Genomic DNA, 21584 nt, shown 5'->3' with positions numbered 1-21584 from the left:
CGTTCATTTTCTTGCTTCCCATTGAGTGCTGTTCACGGCCTGCCCCATCCGACTCATGCAGAAAGTTGTCCGAGCTCGAGTTCGTGTCCCTGTCGCTTCCACCTCGAATTGGGATGCGCATCATGGCGCGGCACCGCCGCCTGTGGGTATGCAAAGAAAGTGCTTGTTCCGAGGGGGTGGGAAAGGCAGCTGACTGCGCGCCGTTAGAGTAGGGGCCAGACGGCGTGTGACGGCCCCTTGGTCGATCGTATGGGTAGCGGCTGGCGGCAACGCTTTGGCCAACGTGTCATATCATCTGTGGGCGACACCGCGATCGCAGCCTCCGGCTGGAGAGGGGGCGGTAGGCACGCTGAGGTGCTGGACACGGTACGGAATGCGCCACTGCGTGTTAGCGAGGCTGATCAGCAGCACCCCCACCCCGCATAATATCCTCTGGGGGGGATATTACCGCGTCTTTGCGAGTAGCAAATAGGGGCGCGGGTGCCCCCTTCGGTGGACAGACTATCACTTTAGCCTGGCCGCAGAGCGCTCTTTTCAGCTTTGCAGCGACCGCATTGGAGATGCGCCACGCAACGGAAAAGAAGTCTTCAGTCTGGCACACATGTTTGCGCGTTTTCTTCGTTTTAGTAACGATGTTCGCACAGCACAGTGCGATGGTGAGCCGATTTGATGGCTTTCGATGCGCTGCGGGGGGGCATGGGAGGCGCATCGACAGCTGCGCCACATAAAGAGGAGCGGTACAATGCGTTACGGAACCTCGGGGATACCGCCGCGGCGTTGTTGAGAACAATACGCGAGGGGGTTGCGCGAGGGGCAACGCCGCACGGCTGTGACGTCGGCAATATCTCACTGCGAGGAAGACAATGGTGGCGTTGAGGTGTCAGGAAAAGATCGCCATGGCACGGCACCTGCCAGCAACGCTGGCTGACGGAGGGTGCACCGGCGGCTCTGTATGTGGATGCCGGGGCGCTGGCAATGAATGCAGCGTGTGGCACCATAGGCTCGGTGCAGATGGCCTTTGTCGCTCACCGTTTACCCTGTTGCGCGTGCACCGAGAGAGACGCTGCACAACGACGTCGGGGGGGCATTGGGTGCCGTTCCGCGTGGGCGGCTCGACATGAACTCGCCAACGCCCTTCAATGCCAGCATTGACATTGAGGCAGCGCACCTCTACGGTTGTGTGTCCCCTGAATCCAGCCGATGTGCATGCAAAGGTATCGGGGATGCTCAGCCAATGGAACTATGGAAACGAAAACGTTCGATTCGCGACTGCAGCTGTTTGTCAAGGAGAAAATTCTCTGATCTGTGTGAGCGCCGAGATCATTAGCAAACAATCTTTTTTTCTGTGTGCATGTGTTTTGGGGGAGGGAGATCAGCGGATAGGCTGCTCATAGTCGCGCGTGAAATGATGCATGAGGTGACTCAATGCATGATGGCGTGGGAACAGCTTTGCTGCGTCACCAAGCGAATCTACATAGAACACCATGCTCTATTTTGTTCTTCCGCCCTTCTCGTCTTTCTCTCATCGCATCGCTGTCTACCCCATTCATATTGGCGCACATCTTAGCTTTACCCAGTGAAGCCATCGCCCAACACGTGGACGTGCCCAGCAAAGCGTTGGTCTACGTTGCTTTCATCTCGGCTCGAGGTGTACACAAACACATACACATACACACACGCATGCACGCACTGTCTTCTTCGAAAGCTGCTCTCTCTCCCTCTTTCTCGCTTCGCTCTGGTGGACGGCAAGCTCCGCCCTTTTGACGCTCGCTGTGTCCGTTGTTGTTTCGCTGGCTCTTCAGCTCTGTTTTACCCCCCCTCCTCCTTCGCACTGCTCTCTCTCCGTCATACTGTCCTCGTATACGCTCTCTCTTTCTTTTCCGTCGCTCAGCCTCTTTTTCTGCGGTGAGCCTCTGCCTGTCTGTCTTTTTCTCTCCAAAGCTCTTCGCTTGCTCTCACTGCACATTTCACCGCCCCTTTCTCTTACATGCATGCGCGATGCTGCAAGAGGCCCGAGCACTGCTCTTCGCGCCCTCACGAAGTAAGGAGCACCGCAGATGGAGGCAGGCTGCTATCACATTTGCCGTCCTATGGGCCATCAGCATCCTCTTTATCATGGGCACTTCTTTTCTCATCGCCTCCGTTCAGGCACTCGTCCTGCTCAACATAGCAGCTTCACTCACTGCTGCCGTCGTGACCCAGTCACTTAGCACCCGCGGTGGTACGCAGCAGAATTACCCTTTCAGCTTCGGCATGTATCGTCTAAGCGTCGTTGTGCGTCTCGGCAGCACCATCTTTCTTGTCTTCGGCTGTGCGACGGCTGTGGCTGAGTGTCTGCACAGTGGCATACACGTGCACCACTCGAACCCTTCGCCTCTGTTTGCCATCGGTCTTGCTCAGCTCCTCTCACAGATTGTTTTCCGGCGGCACGTTCGTCTTGCCGATCGCGTGACCGGGCATCGCGGCATGGCAGGTGCTCAGAGCGAGGATATTATTTATTTGCTCTCTGATGCTGGGCGCAGGGACGGGCGCACAGCGAGGGAAGGGAGCTTGCTGGATGAGTTACGTGAGCCGCCGAGCGGGCCGTTGCCTTCCCAGTCCCTGGGGAGGCCAGCGGTGCCGCACGGCACCCCTGGTGATGCATACCGCGCTGTGCACAGTAATTCTACCGCTATTTTTCTTTACCTGTTGTGCCCTATCACGTGCGTCCTCTCGAGCGTACTAATGGTCTTGACAAAGAGCGCTGCCCCTGACATGATCGGGGCGCTGTTCCTGGCCGCCTACTACGCCTATGTCGGATGTCATAATGGGCGTGATATGGCCGAATTGCTCATGAACAAGTGTGTGACTGAACCGCGGCGCTTGCGCAGCTTGGGGCGATGCCTGCGCAGCATTACCGCACTAGAAGGCGTGCTACTGGTGGAGTCGACAGTGTGGTGGGACGTCAACGTCTCGGAGAGCATGCTGCTCATTCGCTTACGACTCGCATCTGGCTCGGATGCGTGCGCCGTGTCACGCGCTGCTCGCAAGCAGCTGACTGAGCTCGCGACGTATGTGTACGTGGAGTGCTTCCCTGCCCTTGGTTCCAATGACTTTCGGGACGGCGACCATCTGTCGTGGGGCGTTTCACTGATGAGCGCGCATGGGCACAGCCACGGCTCGCATGGAAACTGCCAAGGCGACCACCGCCACCAGCGTGAAAATGGTGGCTTTAACGACCACCGGCACAGTCATGGCAGAGGGTGCGACGAGAAGGACCACCACAGCCATGCTCATCAGCATTCACATGGTGACGTGTCTGCCCCCAGTGGTGGCGCCATCTCGTCAGCAAGGCGGCAAGCCGATCAGCTGGCTTACGTGAAAAGCGGCACGCCGCCCGGCTATGTGGAAGCTGATCTGCCGTCCAGTGCACACAGGTTTGCAGGATCGGCATCTTACATGGTCCCAACGGGTGCTGCGCCGGGCTCACAGGCGTTTCCCACACCCCCGGCGCACATTAGTGCCGGATATGATCCGTCTGCAGGGTGGCAACGCTTCTCGATCGCTCCATTGCCAGCGGGCAACGGCTCTTCGGGGGAGGAACTCTGCATTGCATCTCGTGTGGCGAACAATGCGACAACTGCGGCGGCAGCATCGTCGCCCCTGACCAACTTTCCAAATGCTGCATTAAGTTTGTATGGTGCGGGCGCTATGGTTTCCGATAATCGCTTCCACCATTCTGCAACTCGCGACGCAGGCGGCAGAGCAGTGGATGCCACTAGCTTTCCTGCAGCCTCATCGCCTCGGCTGCCGGCTATGCCACCGCCGGTGTTTACTCCTTTCAGGGATCCGGCGGTACCCTTCGGCAACGAGCTGAGAAGAGGCGCACCTCATGGTACTACGCATGAGCCCGTGTGAGTTGCCCAGTAAGATGCCCACAACTACATGTCTCTCAGAGTTTCTGAGTGGACAGCACACGCTGCAGTGTTACGCAGATCCGTCCCAAGGGCCTATGGGGCCGCATTCTCGTGCGCGCCGTTGCACCACCGCCGGTATACAGCCTCGCCGACTTCTTTCCCCTCACTTGCTGCGTCATCTGGTCAGCTGTCGCGCTGTGCTTTTCTAGCTCCGGTATTTTAGCGCGACTCACTCATGAGTCGGGCGCGAGAGCGGCTGATCTGCTGCTTCCTGAATGCGGGAAACCGGTGGGCGAGCCAGGGCGCATGGGTGCTGATGGGCTGGGACCAAAGTGAAAAACATATGTAGCAGCCTCCTATCTTACCCGCCGAGAGCTTACTGGCGGGCCTGGGCTTGCGCTCCACCCTGCGGAGGCGGTCCTCAGCGCCTGGTGCCTCACGCCGTGTAGTGCCACACGCTCTCTCTCTGAGGGAAGGTCAAGCAGACTCTCTCGCTGCCAATGCCGAGCGACATCTTGTGGTGGCAGGCCCAGGCGCCTGCAATGTGGGGAGAGGGTGGGTGGGCCAGACCGTTTTTTTTGCGACGGCTGCTGGCGCTCGACCGCTGGAGGGCGCTGCGCTGGAGCGGCCTGCAGCCCTGAAGATGCTTGTGCCATCCACATGATGGGCAGAGTTTCAGTATGACGCGAGCGTATCCCACCCTCCCCTCGGCCGCCACTGATGGTGTGGGGCCTGTGCCACGCCGAAAGAGGAGCGCGACATGTGGCGCGACCGGCGTCATGGGGGTGGCTGCGAGGCGGCCTACGAGGCGGGTGGCTGCGGGGAGGGGGTTGCGGGTGCCTGGTGGCGGTCGGACTTCGGCGCTGTGTGCCCAGTGAACTGAACGGTTAGAGACAGGAGAAAATTGTGGGCGTAGAAGAGTGTTGCACGCCCACGCAGAGAAGTGGAAGACGGACGACGCATGATGGGTGGATTTTCTGGTGCGGCGACAAAGGCCCTTGTGTCGTCTGTCCTAGACCGAGCTATACGTGCCGACGTCCAGATGAAACGAGTTTGGGCATCTTCATCTGTTCGTCGGCGCCCTCTTCCTGTTGAGTTATTTCTCTTTCGAATATATATATATGTATGCGCGCGCAGTGGGAATGTGTATTATTCTTTAGGTCGCCTTCCCGGTGAGCGTCTGCCGCAGTTCGGCCTCTCGCTTCTCCCCCCGCCGCGCTAGTTGGATCGGGCGTGGGCGTTGCTCCAAAGGTGTAACGCAGACGAGAAGAGCAAAAACGGCGTACGCGGGGCGAGGAGACGAGGAAGCGCATTTCATGCACGGCCCTCGTGTAGAGATTGGTACCCTCTCATCCTCCTCTCGTCCTTGCCTGCAGACACCTTGGCCACCCGCGCGCGCGCCTCTGCCGAGGTGTCCCGTACAGTAGCTGGTGATGTGAGAGGCCCTAGACTGTATGTACAGCGATGTGTGCTGCCGCGGTCGCCTCGATGCTGACTCAGCCAGGGATCTCTCTCGGTTGTTTGCCGTATGCGGGGCGTCGGTGGTCCTCCGCTCGCCTTCTCAGCTGCTGTACTCCCTCATCTTCTGCGGTTTCGCATCTTTTCTGCCGTATCCGTCCTCCCTGCGGGTATGCCCCTCTCACAGGCGCGCCTTTGTTCACGTGCGGAGTCGAAGAGAGGGACTACGGCTCCGACTTCTTTACTACCTCGCCGCGGTCCCGCCTGCACCCGCTCGCAACGGCTTGTGTGCGTCTGTGTGCATGAGCAAACGAAGCCATTGGATTCTTCCTCAACACGAAGAGCAACCACAAGTTGCGCGCCCTGGGCGGCAGTGTGAAGCTGGCGACGCGGAAGCGCCACCACCTATTGGTCTCCTTAAGTGCTTTTGCTGTTACAAGGGTGAATTTTTCGGCACGCGAGCAGACGCGCGCGCAGGCAGGCACCCCGTCGCCCCTCCCCTTTACACAGCGCACAGCACGAAGGGCCGCGATGTCGGCACTGTCCACTAGCGATCACTACCATATTGTGGCGCAGCAGAGTCAGGCAGCTGAGATTATACTGCCCATTCCCTCTTCCTGCAAGCCGCTGACCGCTTCGGTACGACCCCTTGGCGAGGGTAAGACGGGCCTCCTCGCATCCTTCTTCGACCCTGAACAGCACGCATGGGTGGTGCGGCAGGTGCCTGTGCATGAGTCGTGGCCGCATCAGCCACCACCGTGTCTCATTGTGCGTGTCGTGACGCTGGTGGACCCGGGCAACCTTTACGAGCTCCGCGTGTCCCTCTCCAGTGCCCTCGATGGTATCGACAACGACGAGCTCTACGCTCTGCAGCGACGCTCACTGGCATATGGGCTGCTTATCGAGGAGCACCTTGCCGACAAGTCGGGTGCTACGTTGCGGGCTGCTGGCGGAGAGGGCCAACTGCCACAGCTCAAGGAGGCGGTAACGCTGGCTGCGCCGGTGGATGTTATGGACGGCTTTGTGCTGACTGGTGGCGGTTTTCTGTCCGACTTTCCTATTCTTCGCGACGGCCCGGCGCTTCCTCGCTCGATGGACGCGGTGTACGATGACATCTTAGATGGCGACGACTTGTGCGGACCGCCGATGCCCGTCGTCGGCGCACGTTTAGCGGGAAAAGGCGCCGCCACTGCAGCCAGCGCGGGCGCGAGCAGGGGCTTCTCGGTAAGCCCGAACAGGCCACTAGAGTACACGGCGTGGTCGGTGACGGCGGCGGCGAACGCCGGTTTGGCGTGCATCGCGATCGCCTTGCGCCGCCGCAGCCCGCGAGAAGGGTTGCAGCTGCGGTCGCGGCGGGAGCCAAACACTTCCGTCTCCCCACGCCACAGCATCACCGCAGGGCCGACACCGGGCAAGGGGATCTCCAGCGTCCTTGATGACATGGCGATCACTGCGGTTGCCGACTCGGACGCTCTCGCTTTGAACCAGCGTCACAGTGGCAACGGAGACGGCGAAAGCGATGCTGGTAGCTTTGTGAGTTCCTATTCCTCTGCAGCGGAGCGTCCGCTGCTAGAGACGCTGACGCTGCGTGGGGAAGTAGACGTGAGGCTGTGCCGCTGTGAAGGGGAGGAGTGGCGCATCTCCCTCCCCCCGCCACACGGCAGCTTGACGCTTCCCATGGGCCCCAATCACGAGCTCATGGCGGTTGCTCGGCGTTCCTTCTACTGCGAGTAAAAAGAGGGGGGCCGTGGTGGTGAAAAATTTTCACTGATGAAGAGTTCGTGGTGGCAACGCACCTGCAGACTTTCATCGACGGTTAGGCGTGCGTGAGTGCCCTTAGAGTCGATGAATGGAACAGAAAAAAGTGAAACGAATCGGCCAGCAGTGGGCGCGAATTGGGGAGCACCCTTTTCTGCGCCTATGTGCGTGCTCCTCTCCCCACGCGTGCTGCGACGTTGGAGACGTCGGCGGTGACATCTGCGGGCATATCACTGCACACGCACGCGCCCTTCGCCCATTATGATATCCGTTTCCTTTTTTTTCTTATCGCTGCCGTGCTTGCCGTTTCCTCGCAGCGCTCTTTCATAGCAACCAGAGGCAGCGACTAATGGTCTCACCGTCATCTGCCGCGCCTGCCTTTCTTCCCAGCTCTCTTTTTTTTGGCTTTGACCACCTCCGCGCGTGATTTCTTTTGCACTGCCACACACTCGTCCCCACAGCTCGGCCACGCCAGAACCATTCGTTTCGAGGGAAGTGGTGGAACTGGAGTATTCGTTGATGTTACCGCGCACGCTATCGAGACTCTTTCCTGCTACAATTATCAGCTGCTGATGCAGCACAGTACCTGTGTGAGGAAGCCTCTTGTATCCGTCTATCGCCCCTGGCGCGGCGTCAGTGTACCCTCGCGCTCGTCCTGGGACGCCTGCAGATACGGGACTCTGCGTGGTGACTCACACCGCAGCTGTGAGGAGTAAGTAGTACCAACTCGAGTACTCTTGACCCCGCTCTCCTTCCCCCCGCTGAGATGATCGCTCGTACGGCGCGTCGGTGCCTCAAGTACGGCTCAACGCCGAAGGACATCCGCTATGGTATGGAGGCCCGCAGGGCCCTTCTTGCCGGCGTTGAAAACCTTGTCAAGGCTGTTGGCGTGACGCTCGGCCCCAAGGGCCGTAACGTCATTCTGGAGATGCCGTACGCAAGCCCCAAGATCACTAAGGATGGTGTCACCGTCGCGAAGAACATTGAGTTCGAGGATAGCTTCGAGAATCTCGGGGCAAACCTGGTCCGCCAGGTGGCCGGGCTGACGAACGACAACGCCGGCGACGGCACAACCACCGCCACCATACTCTCTGGGGCGATTTTCAAGGAGGGCTTCCGCAGCGTAGCGACTGGCACAAACCCAATGGACCTGAAGCGGGGCATCGACCTCGCGTGCCGGGAAGTGCTCATCTCGCTAGCCGAGCAGTCTCGCCCGGTCACCTCCAAATCTGAGATCACACAGGTAGCCATGATTTCGGCAAATATGGACCAAGAGATCGGCAGCCTGATCGGTGATGCCATGCAGCAGGTTGGCAAGGATGGCGTGATCACCACACAGGAGGGTCGCTCGCTCAACACAGAGCTGGAGCTTGTCGAGGGGATGTCGTTCGAGCGCGGGTACACGTCGCCGTACTTTGTGACAAACACGAAGGCGCAACGGTGCGAGCTGGAGAATGCGCTCGTCTACGTTGCGAATCGCAAGCTCACGAGCGTGGCGCACATTTTGCCGGCGCTGAACTACGCCATTCAACAGAAGCGCCCACTTTTGGTGATTGCCGAGGACGTGGAGGGTGAGGCCATGCACACATTTCTGTACAACAAGATTCAGGGCCGCATCAGCGGGTGCGCTGTCAAGGCACCTGGCTTTGGTGATATGCGCATCAACCAGCTCCAGGATATCGCCGTTTTCACCGGCTCGCAGATGATATCGGAAGACCTGGGCCTCTCACTCGACCAGAATGACTTCTCCGAGCGCTTTCTCGGCACGTGTCGCAAGGTGACCGTCTCCCGTGACGAGTGCATCTTAATGGAGGGAGGTGGCAGCGCTATTGCCGTCGAAGAGCGGGTACAGATGATCAAGGACATGATCTCTGCCGAGGACCACGAGTACAACCGGGAGCGTCTTGTCGAGCGCCTTGCGAAGCTCTCTGGCGGCGTCGCGGTGATCAAGGTTGGTGGTGCCTCAGAGGTGGAGATCAACGAGAAGAAAGACCGCATAATCGACGCGCTCAACGCCACGCGTGCAGCCGTGTCGGAGGGCATCCTTGCTGGCGGTGGCACCGGGTTGCTCATGGCCTCTCTGCGTCTCGAGGGTGTCTCGAAAGACCGGCGCCTACCACCTGACATCCGTACTGGCGTGAACATTGTGAAGAAGGCTATCGGGCTGCCGGCGCGATACATCGCGAGCAACGCTGGCGTCGAAGGCAGCGTGGTGGCGGGGAAGGTCCTCGCGCGCAAGGACCCGAGCTTTGGGTACAACGCACAGACTGGCGAGTATGTGAACATGTTTGAGGCTGGTATTATCGATCCGATGAAGGTGGTGAAATCTGCCGTTGTCAACGCCTGCTCCGTAGCGGGTATGATGATAACGACGGAGGCGGCTGTCGTGGAAAAGGACTTGCTCGGGCGGGAGAAGCGCATCGAGGATGAGGGGATGCAGGACAAGGAGAAAAAGCGCAGCGTCGATACACTGCGCAAGCAGGTTAACGAGCAACATGCACCCATGCCCAAGGTGGCACCACCGATGAAGTTCAGTATGAAGGGCCTATAAGAAAACTCAACGACACTGGGTACAAGTGACGCGGTGGGCGTGGATACGCTGGAGTGAGTAGTGGATTGGGTGCCCCTCCCGCCCCCCCACACACCACCACTCTTTGCCGTGGTACCCTACATCTTCGACCGTTTTGTCTCGGGATAGTCTGCGTGCGCGCCGTCTCTATTCCCCTACCGCCCTTTTTTGCTCATCATGTACGACTCCGCGGCTTCCTTGCTGTTGCTGGCGGCACTATGGTGATGGTGAGTAGAGTGACGGGTGAACCATGCGCGCACACCAAAAGTGAACCGCGTGCGCCGCGTAGCGTCCTCTTTATCCGCGATATTTATGTGGTGCGCATGTCGCTCCTGCACTTTATAGGCGGGCTCTTTGTCAGCGTCATCGATGGGCTGTGCCTCTCTCCTTCCTATCACAGGCGTAAGCGGGGGAAGCCAAGACGCTCATCAAACAAATGGAGGCCACGTAAGTGGAGGGGGCGGACTTGACCCTTGTGAAGGGCGGCACGGGGGGAGAAGAGAGTCGATGTACTCCCCGCTTTCCCTCACGTCCAGGTGGTATCTGTACACCGAGGTGAGAGAGGAGTGCTTTCGACTGTCGTCCAAGTTGCGAAGGTGAGGGGCGCAACGTTTTTTTTCTCTTCCGTTTCGTCCCCTCATGTGATCGTCTTCGGTGTGGCTGAGACGGTACTGCTGATGCGGGCTCGTCGTGCACCTGTTAAAGTCCGAGTAAACAGGCCGCACCGCGAACCTTTCTCCCCAGACCTTCCCTCGTTGCTTCCCCACTCAGCCCCTCCGATGCTAACTACGTCTCACCTCTTCGCTGTTGCGCGTCATGCAGTGTTTGTCTAGATCGAGCACTGCTGAACGAATCCAACGCCCACGCGTACACTCACCCGCGCAAGCGCCTCTCTACAACCTTGCGCACATAACATCACGCGCACGTACCCATCGCCTCATAGAGAAGAAGCGACTATCGCAGCGACGAACGCTGAGGCACATCCTCTCAATCTTCAGGCGCACTCTTTCGTTTTCTTCTGCGTGCCGCTGTTGCTTGTAGAACTGCACACGTATCCACGCAGAGACCTGCAGGTGTCGCTTACCATGACGGCGCCAATGAAGCTGCTCAAACCGAAAACTGTCTTCGACAACCGCCCCGATGAGGCTCGCAAGCCAATCAAGCTCATCCTACTCGGCGACAGTGCGGTAGGCAAGTCTAAGCTGGTCGAGCGTTTCCTGATGCAGCGGTACATCCCCGTGCAGATGTCCACCTACGCCCTTACGCTTTACCGTTACGACTTTGTGACAGAGGACGGCGAGGAGGTCGACGTGGACATTTGGGACACTGCTGGACAGGAGCGGTTTGCCACGGTGCATCCGAGCTATTATCACGACGCACACGCATGCATCCTCGTCTTTGACAGCACACGCAAGGCGACATACAAAAACTTAGAGAAGTGGTTATCGGAGATGCGCAACTACCGTGAGCACATTCCATGCATTGTTGCGTGCAACAAGATCGATACGGACCCATCTGTTACGACGAAGAGCTTCGCGTTTGCGGAGAAACACAGCTTCCCGCTGTACTACGTCTCCGCTGCGGACGGCTCGAACGTGGTGCAGCTCTTCGAAAATGCGATTTCCACGGCGGCAGCCTACAAGAAAAATCCGGCGAAAGATGACTTCATGACCCAAGTGATCGGTATGCTGAAAGAGGATGGAGCAGCGACGGGCGCTGCAGCGGTGCCATCGTAGGGCGTCGGGGAGCGGAAAAGGGGTGTATGCAGGCAGCGCTCGTCTTCACAGAGCCTCTTTTTTTTCTTTCTGTCTATACACACGCACACGCACATATATATATATACATCTAGCTTTGACGTATGCAGTAGCCACACACAGTGCTGGACGCCATCTTTTAGGATTCCTTCGATGGGTGAGCTTCCGCTGCGACGAGGATGTGGAGCACCTCCGCCTCTTCTTCGGCCATGAGTAATAGCCTACCAAAGCTTTTTTGTTCTTTCGTTCGGTTCCTCGTTGCCCCCCGAGCGCAGACGGTTGGCATTCAGCGGTAGGCGCGGGAGTGAGTGTGTGGGTGTGCAAGGCAGTGGTGTCCTTTCAGTAGGACTGCGGCTTGTGTGTGTTTGTGTGTGCCTGACGGTAGCCAAGCCCATGGTGCTGATATCCGCTTCATCTGCTCTTGCACTCTCTGGAGTGGATTCGCGTTTCACCAGCCTCCTTCTCCTCTGCACAGCATTTTGTGTGCTCCCACCTGTCCCGCCTCTGTCCAAGGCTCTCTTCTCTTCGTCCGCGGGCGCCTCGGGGCGTCGGCTGCCTTGACATCATCGTCTGTTTCGTTTTCCTCTGTCGCCCTTTTTGCTCATGCCTCGCTCATGGGCGCGTAGGGAGGCGGGAAGGTGCGGCTTTGGTGGTGGTGCAGTGTTGTCTTGACTGCCGCAAGTCTTTTTTGGTGTTTTCGTTCCCGTCGCGTGACGAGGCAGTGGAGGAGCGTCTGCCGCTTTGCTGCCTCTGCACGGGAGCCTTGACCTTGTATTCCCTCTTACTCCCACTCCCACTCCCACGCCTACTCTTGGAGAAGACGGATGCCCTTCATGTGTGATATGAGTCACGCTTTTCAGTATTGCTGTTTTTTCTTTCGTTCGCTTCCCGTTAGAGAGTGTGACAGCGCGAATTTTCGTGCTCCTGTTAATGATGTGTAGTGAATCAGAATGCTCCGACACATCTTGTCGCGCTTCACGCGTGCCACGTATGAGCAAGCCGAAAGTGAGCAGTTCCCTTTTTTTTCGTAGTGACCCAGCCAAGGCGTTTTCATTCTTCCCTGTATTGGCTGCTACTTGGGGAGCCCGTCAGCAGGAAGTTGTGTTGTCTCTCCGTATGCCTTCGGCGGCTCTTTCCTCGCGTCCGGGACAGGGGCTCTGCTTAAAGACAGCCGCCTATGCGCAGAACATGGCCGATGGACGCCTGTCCAGACTGCAATGTGGCTGACAAGCTCATTCTTGGCGTTGATTATTATTTGCGTGGGACACAAACAGTGCAGTGAAGACCCTCATCGGATGCGCGTCGATTGAGAAGTGTGAAGAGGATTGTGGCTGATAGTGGGTGGACGGGCCGAGAGGGAAGCAGTTGCAGTCGCACTGCACTCTTGGAGCATTTTCCCCTCTTCTCCCTCTCTCACGGCCTCTGATGCTCGGGGTGCTCCTGTCCTCTTCTGCCTTGTCGGTCATCCGATGCACGGCGCATTCTGCTGCCTTCCCTTTTTCCCACCCGTCCGTCTATTTATGAATGGCTCTTTCGTCTTACAATTGCCTTATCTGTTGTTGTCGCCGTTTTTCTCACGTGCAGGCAGTCGCGCATTGAACCAGTCTGGGGCACGCGTACTCGCGCCGACCGACAACAACAAAACGGAGACAGCTGCAGGCACATCCATTCTATCGCCTCCTCCCCCCTTACCCCACCAAAAAGAAAGAAAAAAAAGAGGCAACGATGCACCTTTCGCAGGACAGTAGGGCAATCCGGCGCTGTTTCGGGCGAAACGTCGTGGGATGCCGATAAGGGGCGTTGGAGTCGTGGGTGTCTTCTGATAAGGGTTTCCACTAGTCCTCTTGCGAGAGAAGGGTGTGGGGTGGTGGTGGTGGCGGAGGGAGGTCTTTACACAGCCTGTGGGGTGAATGGGCAACACAATGCTGAACTGGATGGGGTAGAGCCGCGCAGGGTTGCGCAGCAGGAGTTCAAACCTGTTCCAATAATGAACCAGTATCTTCTCTTCCGCTGGATGCTTGGTGAGTACCGCCTCTCATGTGCCCAGAAAAGAGTGTGTGTGCCAGGGGAGGGTGAGGGGCGCCTGCATCACGTGAGCTGTGCGTTGTCCTGGTGCTGTGGAGTTGGTGTGATTTGTCATCATTTCTTTCTCGCCGCCCTCATGACAATGCCTTTTTTTTTAACATTCCGCATTCCCCGACGGGTGGGCGGTGAGGGAGCCGGCGTTGCGTTGCTCTTCGTGTAGTTTTCTGCCTCTCTGGAAGGATTACACGCTTACAGATCAGCCACCCGCCCTGCCGCTCGCACGCCCTCGAGCTGTTTCTTCTACTTCGCCATAGCACCCGCGCCCCCGGTTTGCTCTTGGCTCATTCATAAATCATGCCGTTTTCTGCTGAACCGCTGCCGTACGACCCCAGCGCCCTCGCAGCCAAGGGCATGTCAAAGGATCAGGTCACGTGCCACTATGAGAAGCACCACAAGGGGTACGCGACGAAGCTGAACACTGCCACTAAGTCGTCCCCAGGGCTGGGGTCGATGCAGCTGGAGGAGGTTATCAAGACGCAGAAAGGTCCTATTTTCAACTGTGCTGCACAGCTCTATAATCACAATTTCTTCTGGAAGTGCATGGGCCCAAAGTGCGGTGGTGAGCCGCACGGAAAGATTGCGAAGGCTATCAATGACAGCTTCGGCAGCTTCGCTAAGTTCAAGGAGGAGTTCACGGACGCGGCCACCGGTCACTTCGGCTCCGGCTGGGCGTGGCTCGTGAAGGACACCTCGAGTGGGAAGCTGAAGGTGATGCAGACGCACGACGCTGGCTGCCCGCTCACGGAGGGCAACCTGAAGCCGATCTTGACGTGCGATGTGTGGGAGCACGCGTACTACATTGATTACAGGAACGACCGTGCGTCCTACGTGAATGCCTGGTGGAACTTGGTGAACTGGACGCATGCGAACCACTGTTACAAGGCTTTCGGCGGCTCCAGCTATGTCAATAGTGATCTGTGACACAGTGGGCAGGCAAGAGGGAGACTCTCGAGCGACGTTGGTGCCTAACTGTGCGCATCGTGTTCAGAAGTGCTTCCGAGCCTGCCGTGATGGTTTAACTCGTTTGAGAAGAGGTAGTCCCGCATTGTTGCAGCCTGCGGTGGCTGAGGTTTCTGCCTTTAGCGGTGCTACATGCACACTTCCATCTACTTTGTGCTGTTCGGCGTGAGTGGTGGAGACTCTTCCGCAAAAAACAGCTTGCGCGCTTCTCAGTGCACGCGCGCTTACGTGCATTTTTTACTGGCGACACGTCTCGCTCATCTCACTAATGCTGTCTCCTGTCCATGCAAGCCTTTCATTACGTACCTCCTCCTTCGCAACGGGGACACGTGCACGCTGTTGCGCCACCGCTTCCTCCTGTTCTTGAGTGTTATACGTGTTCATACTTCACACGACCCAACACACACACACACACATAAACGCATCGCTACATCCTCAACCGCTTGAAGTGCTCTCTGACCCCTTCCTCACGCCTCCCTCCCACCGCTCCTCCCCTATTTCCATCACCTCTCGTGGATTTCGCTTGCGCGACATCGCAGAGTACTTTTTCGTCGGTCGTTGTTTTAGGGAAAAAACAGAGAGGAAGAAAAAAGCGCCACTACGGCTGTCCGCTTAGCGATCCATTACACACAGAGACCATTTTCGCGTCCCCCTCGCTCCCTCTTTTTTTTTTGCAGAATGCCCTTCGCTGCTGAACCGCTGCCGTACGACCCCAGCGCCCTCGCAGCCAAGGGCATGTCGGAGGATCAGGTCACGTGCCACTATGAGAAGCACCACAAGGGGTACGCGACGAAGCTGAACACTGCCACTAAGTCGTCCCCAGGGCTGGGGTCGATGCAGCTGGAGGAGGTTATCAAGACGCAGAAAGGTCCTATTTTCAACTGTGCTGCACAGCTCTATAATCACAATTTCTTCTGGAAGTGCATGGGCCCAAAGTGCGGTGGTGAGCCGCACGGAAAGATTGCGAAGGCTATCAATGACAGCTTCGGCAGCTTCGCTAAGTTCAAGGAGGAGTTCACGGACGCGGCCACCGGTCACTTCGGCTCCGGCTGGGCGTGGCTCGTGAAGGACACCTCGAGTGGGAAGCTGAAGGTGATGCAGACGCACGACGCTGGCTGCCCGCTCACGGAGGGCAACCTGAAGCCGATCTTGACGTGCGATGTGTGGGAGCACGCGTACTACATTGATTACAGGAACGACCGTGCGTCCTACGTGAATGCCTGGTGGAACTTGGTGAACTGGAACTTCGCGTCTAGCCAGCTGTAAGCTCTTCCGCCAGTACACGGGGTAAGGCAGCTGGAGAGAGGCTAAGGAAGTCAGTGGATACAGCGGCCCTGGGAAGGGGAGCAAACAGATCTGATATCTTCGGGATTACCGCAAACGAGCAAAGAAACGAAAGAAGGAGCAACGGTGACCTGCTGCATTGGACAGAACGCCTGCATTTCTGAAGAGGTGCGGTAATGGGGCGCTCTACCTTTCCGCTTCTCCGGCTCTTGTGCCAGTCTCTTTTTCTCCTCTCTCTGCGCGCTTTCCCCCATTTCCCGTCACAGGCCTCTCCTCACCTGCGAGGCGACTCTCGCTCGTGGAGGCACTTGTGCACCTGTTTTTTTTTTTCACCCTTTTTTATAAAGTTATGGTGGATGCACACATCTGCACCCCGCGCAGCGTTGGCGGCTTGGGCTTCCGGTGAAAGGCCAATGTGGGTAGATGGGTGGGTGGGCGGCGGCTGAGGATATGGGCGAAGGGAAGTGCGGCCGCTGCTCATTACTCTGAGCCCGGTCCACACTCCCCACTTTCATTGTTCAGCGTCTCTCGACGTTCTTCGGTTTGGCTGTAGCGGCGCTACAGCAGTGAGGGCGTAAGTGGGACAGGTGCGGATGCTCCCAGCAGCAACGGCCACACCTGCTCCCCCCTCACTCATCTGACTTCCCTCCCTGTGCTCAAGGCCTTCTCGAGGGCTTAGGCGCCTAGGAGTCTCAGCTCTCCTCCTTTTCTCTGTCTCTGTCTCGTTGTGCTTTGACTGACGGAGACGTCGTGCCTTTCCTTCAGATATATATATATATATACATATATATATATACATATATATATATATGTATATATATATATATATATTACCTCTTATTTTAGGCGTGTGCGCTTTCGCTCTCTGTTTCGCTTCTTTCTACCTTTTCGTATTCTCTTTGAGCTCCTTTTGGTTGGTTTTCCCGCACCCCTTTCGCGCGCACAACGACAACAACAAAAAAGAAGAAAAAGGATACCCTCATTTTTGTTTTTGATTCTCTATCTATCTGACCTCCTGAGCCCCCCCTCCCCCTCCCTTCCTCCCTCCCTCTCTCTCCGCATTTTGGTCCCCCACCCCCATACCCCATCCTTTCTTCGTATATCCGTTGATGAGGTGCTTTTACTCCCCTCCTCCCTCTCTCTCTTTGTCGTTCTCTTTTTCCGCTGCCTCCTTCGCTTCTTACTCCCCTTTCATCGTGCCTCCTGTGCCTCTGCGCTCCTCCCTCTGTTTAGGCACCTGCCGCATGCTCGCTTCTTACTTTGTATCGGCGTGACCACGTGGCGAACAGTGGCGACCTGAAGAACAAGAGCAAAAGCGCTTCAGACCGTGTCTGGTGATCGAAGTGATAGAGGAGGCGGGGGGAGGGGGAGAATAGGGAAGGGTCCGGAACCTGATACACATGCGGGAGAACGACTAGCCCGCACACAGCGTCTCGTGCGTGTGTGTGTGTGTGTGCGTTTGTGCTTTTTTATTAGTATTATCCGATAGCGCTTCGCGTTCTTCCCCTTCGCTTACGCTCTCGCGTCTTTCTCCCCCATCGAAGACGGCCTTTGAAGAGCGCACGCCGACTCCGGCGAAAAAGGAAGGAAAGAAATTCAAAGAGAGAGCGAGAGAAAGAGAGCAGAGACATACCCACAGAAAACATTTGCGCAGGGACTGGGCAACGTCGAAGGAGCAGAGCGACGTGAAGCCCAAACAAGAGCTCTTCGAATAGTTCAGGAATCGTCGCGTATGCACACATCAACGCCCGGATGGTATGGAGGGGGGTGCGCTCGGGAGATTTGGGGAGGTGACAAAAAAGAGAGCGTGCCAATGCACCAAAGAAAACAGAAAGAAGAAGTCATTGCGCAAGTCGGAAGCCCCGCTCGTGGGCTCGTCAGCGCCTGTGCGTTTACTTTTTCTTTTGCCCGCATGTCTGCGGTACCCTTCTCCCATACCTTACGCTGCTGCCCCAGTCGTCTTCTCAGCGTCCGCTTCCTGTGCAGCTGCACATTATAGCACCGTGAGCGTAGCTCTGCTCCCTTTCCTCCTCACTTGGCTATAGTGAGAGGGAAAGAGGATGACGAATAAAAGGGTGACGTGGAGGCGGAATGTCGAGACATTGCGGTGACGGTCGGGCAGTGTGAGAGGGATGGAGAGGGTGCCGCGTTGGTCACCTCATGATGTCGTCCTCGCTGAAGATGCAACTGCCCCCCTTTTTCCTCCTTGCTGTACCGTTTTTTTTTTGTTTTTAGGTCTCAGTTGTTCTCAGCTGCGCTCGATTCGTCGCCCGCACCCTCCTATGCGCTTGTCGTTTCGTGCTCTGCACCAATCTCGCGTTTCTTTGATCTCTCTTTTGCTGTGCTCTTATCACGAGCGGGAAACAGAGCGAGCCGAGCATAGCACCCGCAAAAAAACACGCACATACATACACCGACAGCAACACAATGGAGAGGCACTAGACACGGAGCCGCTGCACCACACGTACACACGTGGGTGAGTGACCACGCGTATCTGTCTATGCATATATATATATACGTTGGGCAGAGTGGACAGGTTTCCACACCTCTTTGTACGGATGAGATTGAGAAGAGTGGGAATGGCAACACGCGCCTGCGCACCATCCCCACAGACGGTTTCGTGGAGACAGAAGAGGGAGCGGACAAGACGGCTGCGCAAGCCATGGCCTCCCTTATGCGCCTTACCCTCTCCTCCGACTCTGCACATGCTCTCGCTCGCGTTCCCAGTCTGTGTTAAAGACCTGCTCTAATCATGCCAGCTACCTTGTGAGCGCCAGCATCACCCGACGCTCTGTGCTGGTGGCCTAATTTTGCCTCAGAATACCTGCTGCTAGGCTGCTCGCTGTGGCTTCGCAGTAGTTGGAGCCATTTACCTTCTCACGGTCGAGGTGTACTCCCTATTTCTCGTGTGAGTAGCCTGTGAGGGCAGAGATGAATAGTCGTGTCACTTCGCGCACCTCTTCGTGTTGCCGCTGCTGTTCTATGTTTCTCTGGCGTGTGGTGTGGTATGGACTGCCTCTTCCCTCTCCTCTTCGTTTAGCAGTTTGTGTTGGTCAATTCGTTCTGCGCCTCTCAAGCCGTTGATGGGGCTCTGGAGACATGCACGCGCCTTTTCTTCTTCGAGAGACGAGGGTGGGGCGGAAACAGGCACTGAGAAGGACACTCGAGCAAAAACAAAAATGGTGAACTTTACGTGTATGCAAAGTGAGGGGCCCGCATGCGTCGCCGAGGTCCCCACCTTTGGGCGGGCCAGCATCACGCAGCGCACGTGCCGGCCTACCAACATTTCTGAAGACAGCGCAGAGGTGATCTCCTCCGTAGCTCAACTGGAACTGGCAGGCAAGGCGCTAGGGACTCGGGCGTGACTGCGCTGCCCGCTTTCTGTGCTGACTCACGAGACCCGCCGCAGACCTCAGACGCCCTTTGAAGTTGCCCCCTGTCTAGCGAGGGGGAGCTGAGACCTGTGCTGAGAGCGTTCTTGCACTTGCGCGCGTCTCGGGCAACCCCGTGGTCGATAAGTCGCGTACGGTGGGGAGCGAGTGCTGTGGGCTTGTGCTTCGGGTCTGGGTGCTGCCTCATTGAGGCACTGAGACATGGGTCTTCTCGACGGACGCAGACGTGTTGCATCTTTTACCTTATCGTTATCCGCTGAAACCTCTCTTTTTTTGCCTTTCTTCTCTCTGAACTCCGCCGTGCAACTTTCCCCTGCGGACGCGAAGGGTTCCGCTATCTGGATCACACAAACACGATCATCCCAGTCGGGCCATTCTTTGTGGGAGGGTGTCAAGCCGTCAGCCACTGAACAGCAACACGAAACGTGCACCTTGATGTTTCTACCAACGGCTGTGTAGAATTAACGATTGCGAACGAGTCGAATCTCCTCTCCCGCCTTATCTGAACACACACACACACACGTGCACAAAGGGGAGAAGTCATAGGGGTGGTGTACTCACTTCCCAAAGATTCATTTGAAGACGGTGAGGCCGTTAGAGAGGAGCTGGTGCAGGCCTCCTTACCACTTTTGTACTTCATTCTTCCTCCGTACTGAGCCCTGCGCAGGTCTTCTTGTGGCATTCTCATAGAGGTGGTTCTCCCACTCCCTCTTCCGCTACACCATCCCCTCCCTTTTTTGTCATTTCTCGGCGAGGTGCGGCCGCACCTCGCCGAAGACGGACTTTCCTCTCCTGGACGAGAGCCACAAAGCGAACGAGCGGAGAAGTGCAACACAGCAGAGCACAACGGACTGACACCATTTCTTTTTTTACTTTACGTTTTGGGTGTTCTTTTTTATTTTGTCGCCTGTGACGTTTCTCTTTCCTCATTTGCATCACCGACTTTGATCTTCCTCGATCTGTGTGTGCATCTGTGTCTGTGCAAGTGCGCGCCCTTCCCTTTTTTTTCGTCCCTGGCGTCCCTCGTTCCCTTCACGTCTTTTCTTTGGTGAGACGACAAGCCCTCGTGTGTGTGTGTCTGTGTGTTGGAGAGGAGCCCCTTTAACCCCTTCTCTCGAACATAGTGTCCCCCTCCCTCCCTTCCTCCCTCATCTTCCCCCTCCCCCCGCCCCCGCCGACGGGGAGGCTGTATCATACAGTCGTACAAAAACTTCCCCCCTTCTCCCCCCAACGTGTGAAGGTCTGCGTTCGGACGTTTTTTTCCTCTTCGCCCCTGTCCTTTTGCTCCATTTTCTTGCTGGGCTACGGTGACTAACAACTCTTTGGTAGCGGTTGCCGTCGCTGCGGGTGCGCTTTCTCGACCTTCGCAGCCCCCACCCCCTTTTTTCGTGTTTTTTTTGTTTATTGTACGCTTCCGCATTTTTTTGTCGCGTCCTCTCTCTCTCTCTTCGTGCGTGGACGCTCCGGCTAGTGTTGCCCTGGTCTCTGTTGAAGGCGCCTCTTCCTCTCTCGCATTTCTTTGATCACTTGCGTGCCTTCGTGTTGGATTTGTCGTGCGCTCTCTTTCATGGGGAGTAATCGGCGTCGCTGCGTATACCCCATTGCCCTTCATCACGTCTGTGTGTGTGAGTGTCTCTGTGCACCTGCGGGCTCTTTGTAGGGCTGCGCACCGGTTTGGTTTTCACATTTGCCGGCATTCTCCACAGACGTTTACTGTTCCTCTCTTTTATTCGCTTCCTCTTAGGGGCCAGAGAAATCAGAGGCGAGTCGCCAGCTCTTCCTGCCCCCGCTCCCTCTGCAGCGCTCTTTTCCCGACACGGCCCTCTCGCCTTTTTTTCTGCACTGCTTTCGCGGCTTCGAATACGGAAGCTGGCTTGCCTACCGCCACTTGGTCAGGACGTGCACTCTATTGGAAGTCCTCGAGGCGCTTTTGCAACGCACATACGAGCTTCTTTAGTTGTGTGGCGCACAACTGCCCCCCTCCTACGCCGTACGCCTGGAATCGCTTGCAGGCTTCAATCATTACAATTCGCCCAGACGATACACGCACGCGCAGACGCTCACACGAGAGGTGTCTTTTTACCTTTGCGTTCTGCCTTGAGAGAGTGGGTCTGTCTACTTGCGTTGGATCCTCGTACTTGCTACCGCCGCTTCCTCGCCAAATTGCTTCCTCGATCCTAGCCTCACTATCTTTCCCGGTTCTTCTCTCCTGCACTGTTGCGTGGTGTCTACGGTGGCTGGACGCGCACAGCTTGAAGGGCAAGAGGCTACAGCTGTGACTGCTAGAGTGTACTGCTGGGATCGTCTCTGCACGTCACTGCCTTGTACTTTTCTTTTTCACGGCGTGGAGGACAGCTGCAGGAACGACACAAAGACTGCTGCCATCTGAACTGACAGCTTTCTCTCGGTTCACACGGTCGCGTTTCTT

General features: G+C 57.0%; 4 protein-coding genes across 4 annotated transcripts; all 4 read left to right on the top strand.

Annotated features, from left to right (window-relative positions):
* Nucleotides 1–1998: 1998 nt before the first annotated feature.
* LSCM1_01834 (uncharacterized protein) lies at nucleotides 1999–3897 on the top strand (the record flags this gene model as incomplete). Its single annotated transcript, XM_067319433.1, has 1 exon — nucleotides 1999–3897. One exon carries the CDS (start codon nucleotides 1999–2001, stop codon nucleotides 3895–3897), a length of 1899 nt encoding a protein of 632 aa, XP_067175982.1.
* A 1988-nt stretch (nucleotides 3898–5885) lies between these two features.
* On the top strand, nucleotides 5886–7088 carry LSCM1_01833 (uncharacterized protein; the record flags this gene model as incomplete). The annotated part of the gene is made up of 1 exon (XM_067319432.1): nucleotides 5886–7088. The coding sequence occupies one exon, from the start codon at nucleotides 5886–5888 to the stop codon at nucleotides 7086–7088; it is 1203 nt and encodes a 400-aa protein (XP_067175981.1).
* Nucleotides 7089–7878: 790 nt separating this feature from the next.
* On the top strand, nucleotides 7879–9663 carry LSCM1_01832 (uncharacterized protein; the record flags this gene model as incomplete). Its single annotated transcript, XM_067319431.1, has 1 exon — nucleotides 7879–9663. The coding sequence occupies one exon, from the start codon at nucleotides 7879–7881 to the stop codon at nucleotides 9661–9663; it is 1785 nt and encodes a 594-aa protein (XP_067175980.1).
* Nucleotides 9664–10766: 1103 nt separating this feature from the next.
* LSCM1_01831 (uncharacterized protein) lies at nucleotides 10767–11417 on the top strand (the record flags this gene model as incomplete). The annotated part of the gene is made up of 1 exon (XM_067319430.1): nucleotides 10767–11417. The coding sequence occupies one exon, from the start codon at nucleotides 10767–10769 to the stop codon at nucleotides 11415–11417; it is 651 nt and encodes a 216-aa protein (XP_067175979.1).
* Nucleotides 11418–21584: the final 10167 nt, after the last annotated feature.

This window comes from Leishmania martiniquensis, chromosome 32, assembly GCF_017916325.1.
Source record: "Leishmania martiniquensis isolate LSCM1 chromosome 32, whole genome shotgun sequence".
NCBI classification, from domain to species: domain Eukaryota; phylum Euglenozoa; class Kinetoplastea; order Trypanosomatida; family Trypanosomatidae; genus Leishmania; species Leishmania martiniquensis.
The sequence above is the reverse complement of the archived record's forward strand: the minus strand, read 5'-3'. Positions and strand labels throughout refer to the sequence as shown.